Below are 10,900 nucleotides of genomic sequence, written 5' to 3' on the forward strand. Positions count from 1 at the left end.
CCCCAGAAATATGAAGAAATCTCAGGTGGGCATTGAGCGTGCAAATGAGGTGGAACGGAGGATTAAATCAATCCAAGCCTAGAATTAAAAGTCAGGGAGATCTCAGACTCATATGGGTTACATATTATCAAAGTCAGAGCGCTGCAAATCGAGGATACAGTGGTGTGTATCGTCCAATGTTCTGTAAGAAGTTTTTCAGAGGGCGACTCCAACTCACCAAAAAAAAAAAAAAAAAAAAATTTGTTTTTGTAGCGATAGGGTCTCACTGTGTTTGTCAGGTTGCTCTCAAACTCCTGGACTCAAGCAATCCTCCCGCCTCAGCCTCCCAAAACACTGAGATTACACTCATGAGCAACTGTGCCCAGCTCCAATCAGTCTACATTTTATCTGGGTAGTGAGGGTAGCCTATATTCTGTGGGTATAAGACTAGGACAGATGGGTAGGGCAGAACTGGAGTAAGAGTTACCTCACACCTGATGTAACATCAACCAGCAGTTTCATCCAACACTCACACCACATTTTGATCATAGCCACAGGATAGCACAGTTAATTCCTCTCAAGAGAACAACAGCAAAATCAGAGTCATGAATGCTCACTTTGCATATGCCAAGCACTGTATAAGGTGCATAGAATACATTACTATAGATTCTTATGACAAACCCACTTACTCCTTCCATGAACACAGCATGTACCTCCTAGGGGCCGGGTGCTGTGGTGAACATGGTGAGCCACGCAGGGTGAGAAACAAGGCATCTGCCCTCACAGAGCTCAGATTCTAGCAGGGAGGCAGATCTTCACAACCTTGGTGTGGGCAAAGATTTCTTAGACCAAAAAAAAGAAAGCATAACCATAAAAGGAAAAACTGATAAACCGGACTTCTTCAAAATTAAAAACTTCTTTGATCAAAAGCTTAGTAAAAATACATAGATCAACTGAACAGAATACAGATCCCAGTAACAGACCCACAAAATGTAGTCAATAGATTTTTTTTTTTGAGTTGGAGTCTTACTCTGTCACCCAGACTGGAGTGCAAGTGGCACACTTCCAGCCACCACAGCCTCAACCTGCTGGGCTCCAGCAATCCTTCTGCCTCAGCCTTCCAAGTAGCTGGAGCTACAGGCGCGCGCTACCATGCTCAGTTAATTTTTTATTTATTGTAGAGACAAGGTCTTGCCAAGTTGCCCGGGTGGGTCTCAAACCCGTGGGCTCAGGCAAACCACTCGTCTCAGCCTCCCAAAGTGCTGGGATTGCAGGCTGAGCCACAAGCCTGGCCAATAGATTTTTGACAAAGGTGCAGAGGATAACCTTTCAACAAATGGTGCTAGACTATTTGAACTCCACATTAAAAAAAAATGAACCTCGGCTAGGTGCAATGGCTCACACCTGTAAACCAAGTGTTTTGGGAGGCCGAGGCAAGATGATCACTGGAACCCAGAAGTTCACCTAGGCAAAATAGCAAGACTTTGTCTCAATAAACAATAGAAAAATTAGCTGAGTGTGGTGGTGCATGCCTGTAGTCTTGGCTACTTGGGAGGCTGAGGCAGAAGGATCACCTGAGCCCAGGAGTTTGAAGCTGCAGTGAGCCATGATCATGTAATTGCACTCCAGCCTGGGCAACAGAGTGAGACTCCAACTCAAAAAAAACCACAAAAAACAAACCCTCAATAATAAGGAAATGCAAGTCAAAACCACAATATGACATTAATGGGTATGAGGATGGCCATTATAAAAAAAAAAACCTAAAATAACAAGTGTTATGAGGATGGAGAAATTGGAACTCTTGTGCACTGTTGTTAGGAATGTAAAACGGTGCAGTCACTATGAAATACAGGGTGAAGGTTCCTAAAAAAAATAAACATAAATTCCATACGACCCAGCAATTTCACTTTTGGGTGTATATACCCAAAAGAATTGAAAGCAAGGTCTCCAAGAGATTTTTACATTTGCATACCCATGTTCACCGCAGCATTATTCACAACCAGGAGGTAGAAGCAACCCAAGCGTCCACCGATGGGTGAAGGGATGAACAAAATGTGGTATATGCATACAGTGCAATATTATTTGCCCTAAAAAATTCTGACATGCTACAATATGGATGAACCCTGAGGAAGTAAGTGAAATAAGCCAGACACAAAAAGACAAATACTGCATGATTCCCTTTATATGAGGTGTCTAAAGTTGTCATACTCTTAGAAACAGGAAGTAGAATGGCAGATGCCAAGGGTTGGGGGGAGGGCTGAAAAGGGAATTCAGTAATTGTTCAACGGGAATTTAGTTTCAGTTCTACAAAATGAAAACATTCTAGAATTCTGTTGCGCAATATTAGGGTTAACGAAGCTACTGCCCGCAAAGGGCTTGGCAGAGTGCCTGCTGCTCAGAAATGGGGACAGGCAAGGGGGTGTGATGGGGACTATGACAACAGCAGCTATGAACCAAGGCTACAAATGCAGAAGACTGGGGAAGGACAGATGTTCAGCTTGAGCAGGTGAGCCTGAGAAATATGGCTGTGGCATCAGTGTCTAAGGCTATGGGAAGAAGACAAAAAAGCAAGGTGGGGTGGTTCAAGTTGAAAAGGCAGAAGGAGAAAGAAGAGACGGGAAAGAGGGAACAGGAGCTGAGGATAAGGAAGTATCTACTGATGAAGGCATGCAATATCAGAGCTCAAGCTCCAGGATGTCCAGGTTTCAAACACCAGCTCCATCAACGGCAGGACGTGTGACTTATCCTCCTAAGCTGTGTTTCTTCATCTGAAAAATAAGGTTAATATGAGCACTGCTTCCTATAAAAATGCATCACATCACATGCTGTAATTATAAAGTAGAAACACGCAACAGCATTTAGTTAGAATCTCTTAACGTTTTGTGTGTGTTCTAATAATTTTAGGGCAATTTTTTTTTTCTGTTACTATCAGTTGTACATTTAGTTATATGAAATGCCTTCTTTTTTTTTTGAGCTGGAATCTCACTCTGTCATCCAGACTGGAGTGCAGTGGCACGCTCCCGGTCACTGTAGCCTCGACCTACTGGGCTCCGGCGATCCTTCTGCCAAGTTCTAGCCACGTAGCTAGAACTACAGGCGCGCACTACCATGCCTGGCTAATTTTTCTGATTTATTGTAGAGATGGGGTCTTGCCAAGTTGCCCAAGCGGGTCTCGAACCCGCTGGCTCAGGCAATTCACTCACTTCGGCCTCCCAAAGCAAGGGATTACAGGCTGAGCCACTGAGCCCGGTGGAAATGCCTTCTTTTAAAATACCTTTTTCTGATCTTTTACTTTCATGAATGTTGTTTAAAAGGTAATACATTCACATGGTTCAAAATTCACAAGATCCATACAAAAGGAGGTGACACTAAGCTAAGAGTATTAGTAAGTCTCCCAAGCTTCTGGAAGCACACATGTAGCTTTGACTACAATCAGTATGGTGAGCTCACAGGAGGAAGCCACTAGCTGGCCAGAACTGGTCACCCAGGTCCAAAGAGCTATCACAGTATCAGTGTCCACACAAGATGCTGGGAGCTGGAAGTGTGAGCATTACAGAGCCTGGACCCAGTCAAAAGGTGCTAGTCCTTAGGCAGGAGGCACCAGATGGTGGCCCACCACTTAGCTCCCCAATCACAGTTCTCTCATCTCGTTTTGGAATCATGGTGCAGGAGACAAAGCATATGGCTCAAGACAGCAGTCCTGAGTTTCCTGTTCCTGATTCTACTTAAAAGCCAAGTGACGCCACCAGACAAGTTAATTATCTTCTGTGGGCCTCTGCATTCTAATCTCTAAACAGACCTACCACCTGTCTCACTGATCACCCTCGACCCGGGGGCAGCTGGATAAAGAATGTACACAACTACACCCACACTCCTGGGCCAGGCTCAGCCCCTGGTTCAGACAGCTCCCTTGGTCCCTCACCCCACACCCAAAGCCAAGGAATGAACTGGAAATACAAATGGTGATGAATGGTGGAGTTGAAAGCCTATTAAACAAACCAACAAGCTCACAGAATGTCACAACTTGGCCCCAAATAACCCCTGGAGATCTAAGCCTTTCATTTTTTATCTCTAGGAAGAAACTGAAACCTAAAAAAAAAAAGTGATTTGCCATGAGTTTTGATAGAAGTAGGTCAAGCAAGTCTCAGGACTTTCAATAATGAAATTTTTAAAAAAAATATTCAATTATTACCACAAAATAATTTTTAAATAAAATTTTTTCTTCTTGAATAATTTTAGATTATTCCACATATCCCTGACCAGTGTCCCCAACTGTTAACAACACCTTGTACTACCACAACTAAGAACCCAACACTGGACACTGGTACTTTTTTTTTTTTTCAAGTCTGAGTCTCACTCTGTTACCCAGGCTTCAGGCTGGAGTGCAGTGGCACGATGAGGATGATCACAGCTCACAGCAGCCTCAACCGCCTGAGATCAGATGATCCTTCCGCCTCAGCTTCCCAAATAGCTGGGACTACAGGCATGCACTACCATGGCCAGCTAACTTTTATACATTTCTGTTCCACTGATGTACTTTTTCTGTTCCAGAATTCAATCCAGGATATACACTGCAGTTAGTATTACAAAGTAATTTCTAATACAGTCCCATCAGAAGATTTTTAAGGTTAACAAAGAATCAATAAATAGCATTTACCAATGCTAAAATTTAAAGAATGTAGTTGTTATAAGTTTTACTTGGCCTTTCTTTTTTACTGATGCTAAGTAATCATTTCCTTAACATAAATAATTCTCTTCATACTACAGAACAGAAATAATGGAGAAAATATTTTAAGCACATAGCAATATATACTGAGTCTCACTCTGTAGCCCAGGCTGGAGTGCAGTGGTACAATCAAGGCTCATGACAGTCTTGACATTCCAGGTTCAGATGATCCTTCCACTTTAGCCTCCAGAAAAGCTGGGACTCTTAGGGACGTACCACCATGTCTGGCTAATATTTTTATTTTGTAGAGACAGGGTTTCACTATGTTGCTCATGCTGGTCTCGAACTCCTCGACTCAAGCAATCCTCTCGTCCTAGCCTCCAAAAGTGCTGGGATTACAGGCATGAGACATTGCACCCGGCCTATACTAATGAGAGTTGACATGTTAAAACTGTATACCTACTCCTAAAAGTGATTTTCAAAGTTTATCCAGGAAAATAATGCAGCCTATTCAAAACTGAGATACCACTTGACCAAGTGCCCAAAGTAAACATTGTCATTTCTGGGACAAGCTGACAGCAGGTGCCTCCAGATGGGGTGCACAATAGGAGGATACAATATTCTGAGACATTGTTCCTGAGATCAGTATGATGAAACAGAAGCTTGTTATAATACTAACATTATAGTAAATATCACTCTCAATATTTTATTTAATAAAGGTGGTTTCACATCAACACAGTTTTGAATCTGTGTAAAAAACACACGGAAGAAGAGAAATAATCCAAGTAGCTTTGGAACCCAATACTCTAAGTATGTACCATCAGTCTAAAGGAAAAGAGTTAACAAAAAAAAAACTGTAAACTCTACTTAGTAGTTTGCTATTGGTAGTGGTATGGTGCAGCACCTTTGAAGCTACTCTGTGTGCACTGCAGGGTTCAACAAATGAGTAAAATCTACTGATGCTGTTAGGAGCCAGGGTTCTCATTGTAGAAAAAGGGAGAAATATGTAACAGGGAAAGCAAGCAAGACCCTATAATGCTGGGCTGGAACTAAAAAAAAAAAAAAAAAAAAGAGTATAAATGTATACAAGCACAGACATACACACACAGAAACAGGCACAGAGACAGATGCATACATACACATTCTCTCTCTCTCTCTCTCTCTCTCTCTCTGTCTCTCACTCCATGACCCAGACTGGAGTGCAGTGGCACGCTCCTGACCACCACAGCCTCGACCTGCTGGGCTCTGGCGATCCTTCCGCCTCAAGTAGCTGGAACTACAGGCGCACGCTACCACGCCCAACTGATTTTTTGATTTATTGTATAGATGAGGTCTCGCTGCCCAGGCGGGTCTCGAACCCGCGGGCTCAGGCAATCCACTCACCTCAGCCTCCCAAAGTGCGGGATTACAGGTTGAGCCACTGAGCCCGGCTTAAACTTTTAATTTCTTATTTGGCACAATCCCACCTACATAGAAAATGTTAGGTTAAAAATCCCAGCAGGGCCCCCAAAATGTTAGGTCAGGCCTGATGGGTGTGTGTGTGATCTGGTGCCATGTAAAAGACACAAAGAATTAAAGAATTGCACAGAAGTTAGATTTAAAAACATAGTTTAGAAGGTAAATTAAAGAGAGGAGAGAGTCACCTACCCCAAGGTAGGGGAGGGGGCCAAGGCTAGGAAACATGGTGGCAATAGCTCAAAGAGCCACAAAGACACACCAGAGTTTAACAAAGCAATGGCCAAGGATTTTTTTTCAAATGAGGTAAGCCAGGCTCGGTGGCTCAGCCTGTAATCCCAGCACTTTGGGAGGCCCAGATGAGTGGATTGTCTGAGTCCATGGGTTCAAGACCAGCCCGAGCAACTTGGTAAGACCTCGTCTCTGCAATAAATCAAAAAATTAGTCAGGTGTGGTAGCGCACACCTGTAGCTCTAGCTACTTGGAAGGCTGAGGCAGAAGGATCACCGGAACCCAACAGGTCAACACTGGGGTGGCCGTGAGTATGCCACTATGCTCCAGTCTGGGCTACTGAGTGAGACTCCAACTCAAAAGATAAATAAAAAATAAATAAGTGAATGAGGTAAAGTTATATATACTGATCTACAAAGATCTTCAAACATATTGTTAAATTAAAAAATGGCCAGGCTCAGTGGCTCAGCCTGTAATCCAGCACTTTGGGAGGCCGAGGCAAGTGAATTGCCTGAGCCTGCGGGTTCAACACCAGCCCGGGAAACTTGGCAAGACCTCACCTCTACAATTAAAAAAAAGAAAAAAAATTAGCCAGGCGTGGTAGCGTGTACCTGTAGTTCTGTCTACTTGGAAGGCTGAGGCAAAGGATCGCCGGAACCTAGCAAGTCAACTCTGGGGTGGCGGTGAGTTGCCACTGTACTCCAGCCTGGGTGACAGAGTGAGACTCTAACTAAAAAAAAATTTTTTTTTAATATGTATATTTTTAAGTTTGTATTAAAAGTAAATTTTGGCTGGGCATGGTGGCTCACTCACGCCTGTAATCCCAACATTTTGGGAGGTGAGGCAGAAAGATCCCTTGAGTTCAGAAATTTTTGAGACCAGCCTGGACAACACAAGACCTCATCTCCACACACACACACACACACACACGCACACAAAATCAAAGACATTGGCCAGGCATGGTGGTACGTGCCTATAGTCCCAGTTACTCAGGAGGCTGAGGTGGGAGGTCAAGGTTGTGGTGAGCTGTGATCATGCCTCTTCACTCCAGCCTGAACAACAGAGGGAGACCCTGACTCAAAAATAAATAGATAAACTAATAAATTAATGTAAACCTCTATTTATGTAAAATAGTCTATGTATGAATGTTTATAAATGTGAAAAAAAGCAACATCTTTTTTCTAGATGATCCCAACAAGATCACCTATAGCCATAAGCTCTCTCCATGGCCCATGGCTCACCAAGCTGGTCTGTGCTGGCATCCTTTGCACAGATAGGGTAGATGAGGGAATACTAAGAACTTCTTCCACTGCCAAGAGTGGCCAAAAACCACCAAGAGCTGCAGCAAAGACCACAAATGAGCCTCCAGCCCTTTCAGGTCCCTTTATCTTGTTTTCTAATATCACAGAGAAGGCTCTGTAGGTAAACTAACCTACCCAGGGACCCACAGAGGCAGTCAGTGGCACAAGCAAGACCTCTGCACCAGCAGACCCAGTTTCAATGGAAGCATGTGGCCTTGCCTTGGCACCTCACACCTCCTGCTAACTGCCCCTGCACTGACCTTTTGGGGAACTCCCTGCTGTGGCTCCTGTCCCTCATCCAGCGCCCTGGCCAGCCCCAAGTAATTCTCTCTACAGCTATGAATTCCTAAAGTTTCCAGGAAACAAGACCTCCAAGGCAAGGGGGAGAACAGAGTCAACCTGGGGAACACTCTTGGTCCTGCCCCACTAGCCACTGCCCTCAGCCCTGTCCAGTCCAATAGGTAGCAGCCAAAAGCTGAAGGAAGACAGACAGCAAGCTAACCAAACTGAGAGCTGTCAGTCAGACATCAGCCAGAAGTTAGTCTAGGGCAAGACCTGACAGAGGCAGGGGCAATGACTAAGAATGATGACCAGGCCAGGGTGACTAAAGTAATGGCTACACCTGGCCAAGGAGAAAAAGAAGGCCAAGAGGTGAATATGTACAGCCTGTGCACTTAGCCAGGTCTCGACCTGCATGTGTGAAAACCAGGGAAGGTTCAGCTGCATCCCCACACAGGGACAGACCAGTTCCCAAGCCAAGGTGCCATGTAAGTCCATCAGAGAGGAAGCCCCTCCCCCCAGCTCCCTGGGCCCCCAGCCCCACCCCAGGCTGGGCAGCCAGTAAACTTCAGTGAGCATTCATTTTGGTGGGAGGTCTCACCTGCTCTCACCTCACAACCAGCTCACATCACGGGAGCAAGCTCCTCCCAGAGTGAGGCCCAGGCCAGCTGACTCCAAAGTCACACCACCTCACCCCTTACTCCTGTTCCCGCCACATCCCATCCTCCAAAGTTGTTTTTGCAGTCGTTTTTGCCACAGGCCCTTATCTTCCTCAACACCCCCACCAGGGGCAGCTGCAAGGCCTGTTGGCTAATGGAGCTATTGCTCTTTATGTCAAAATATAAATAGCCATTTGTGCACTGGTTCAATAACTGATTTCTGAGTGCCCACTCTGTGCTTGACCAGGCCCAGGGAACACAACATGAACGTGACAAAGAGCAAAATGTGTCAGTATGAACAATCCTAGCCCTGTTCAAAGTGCCGTGGCTGTTTTGGGGGTGCTCAGCAAGTCACACACACTCCCTCTGATCCCACTGGAACAGTTAAGTTTCATGAGCAATCGCTGGCGACAGATGCAACTCAGAACCACTGCATGCTGTGGTCTCCCAGAGGGAGCCCTCTCATGAGAAATACACCCTTGCACGCACACACATAATCTCGCCTATAGATTCAGGGGGCTCCCCAGACTTTCTAAAGTCCACCCATAGATAACACTAACAGTGTACCTAATTAAGCATTTACTTTATATCAGACACTTTTTAGAACTGTATACTTACCCATTTTAATCCTAACAGCTCCATGAAGTTCTATTATGATGTTCACATTCCAGATGTTGAGGAAACTGAGACAGAGAAGTCACAGAGTGAGCAATAGAGCAGACCAGATCCCAGGCAGTGTGGCTCTAGGGTCCATGCTCTCAAACCACCACACCTGCTGCCTGCGACTGACCAGGGTGAGCAGCCTGGATCTAATCCCAGCTTCTTCTTTGACAGATAGCTCAGCTGAAGCAAAAACAGACCTGAGCTTTCCTACCTGCCAGTTGGGTGTCCAAAAGGCCCAGCACATTTGGATCCACAGCCACTGCACTCCAACCACAGGCTCCCAGGCCACTCACCTCCAGCTTGGACTCGCCCTGCCAAGGCCTACCATGTCTACATTGATAGGACACATAGCCCAGCTTGGATTGGCAGATGAGATGGACTGGCTTTCATAAACCTCCCAAGACAACTGGTAAATCATTGCAGAAACAAAAATACAGTGGTTACATGGACATGCTGCTAGAGAAAAAAAAAACCAAAAAACCACACCCCAAGCCCACAAACCACTCTGTTCAGCAAACTGTTGGTCGAAAACTGGTCTCTAGGGATTAATGACCTGCACTTCAGACTGGCAGGGAAAAAGGATCCTCACAAATCCTCAGCACCCAAACATAAAAACACATATGGTGAGGGAACAATCTAGAAGCACACCAAGGACACATGGTGAGAAAACAATCTAGAGGCACACAAGGAAGACATTTAATCAGTCATGGAGTTTTTATTAGGTCCTAAATTTTGTCGCTGACACACTCCACTGAAGAGTCAAGAAACTACTAAATCTAACTGGGTCCTTTCCAATGCCAAGGATCAAGAGAGGCTGAGGAACTCCCTGTCAGTCAAAGGCCCTGGTCTAGTAGGGGAAGGCCAACAACTAGAGCCCCAGTCACCACTGCTAAAAGGACACTCATATAACCAGATCACCTCCCACACCACAGCGAAAAGGAAATGCGCACAGCTAGATCACTGGCACCACTCCTAAGAGGACACACACACAATTAGATCACCTGCCACTACTGCTAAGAAAATACATGCACAAGACCACTTCCTGTCACTGCTAGGAGGACACGCACACTACCAGAGCACCTCCCACCGGGGATAAGAGGACATACACACAGCCATATCACCTGGCCCTACTGCTAAGAGGATATATGCATAACAAGATCACCTCCCACAACAACTAACAGAACACGCACATAGCAAGATCACCTGCCTGCATGCTAAGAGGACACATACACAGCTAGATCACTTGCCACTACTGCTAAGAATGAAACATGCATAACAAGATCAGCTTCTACCATGGCTAATAGGACATGCACACAGCCACATCACCTGCCAGTACTGCTAAAGAGGATACGTGCATAACAAGATCATCTTCCATCACAGCTAAGAGGACACGCACACAGCTAGATTGCCTGCCCTCATACTGAGGACAAGCACACAGCTAAAACACCTGCCACTACTGCTAAGAGAATAGGTGCATAACAAGATCATCTCCTATCACTGCTAAGAGGAAGCTCGCACAACCAGATCACCTGCCACTACTGCTAAGAAGTACTTCAGGAAGTGCCAGGGGAGGAAGGGGTGAGAAAAGTGCCCCTGAGCTAGGCCTGGGAAGCAGATCAGAGAAGGCACAGGAAAGGCACAGACTAACAGCACAATATTCATGGCAG

The 10,900-nt window shown here is 45.3% G+C and overlaps 1 protein-coding gene across 1 annotated transcript in view; it reads right to left on the reverse strand.

The window, feature by feature from the left end:
* The window catches only part of DGCR2 (DiGeorge syndrome critical region gene 2), a 79,666-nt gene extending 70,451 nt beyond the window's left edge, over positions 1–9,215 (reverse strand). The window contains exon 1 of the mRNA XM_008055787.2: positions 9,189–9,215. Within this exon, the coding sequence (XP_008053978.1) occupies positions 9,189–9,192 (4 nt within the window). The 5' untranslated portion in view covers positions 9,193–9,215. The remainder of the gene's footprint in view (positions 1–9,188) is intronic.
* Between the last annotated feature and the right edge of the window lie 1,685 nt (positions 9,216–10,900).

This window comes from Carlito syrichta, unplaced genomic scaffold, assembly GCF_000164805.1.
Source record: "Carlito syrichta isolate Samal-C Ts95f unplaced genomic scaffold, Tarsius_syrichta-2.0.1 Scaffold301954, whole genome shotgun sequence".
Classification (NCBI taxonomy): Eukaryota; Metazoa; Chordata; class Mammalia; order Primates; family Tarsiidae; genus Carlito; species Carlito syrichta.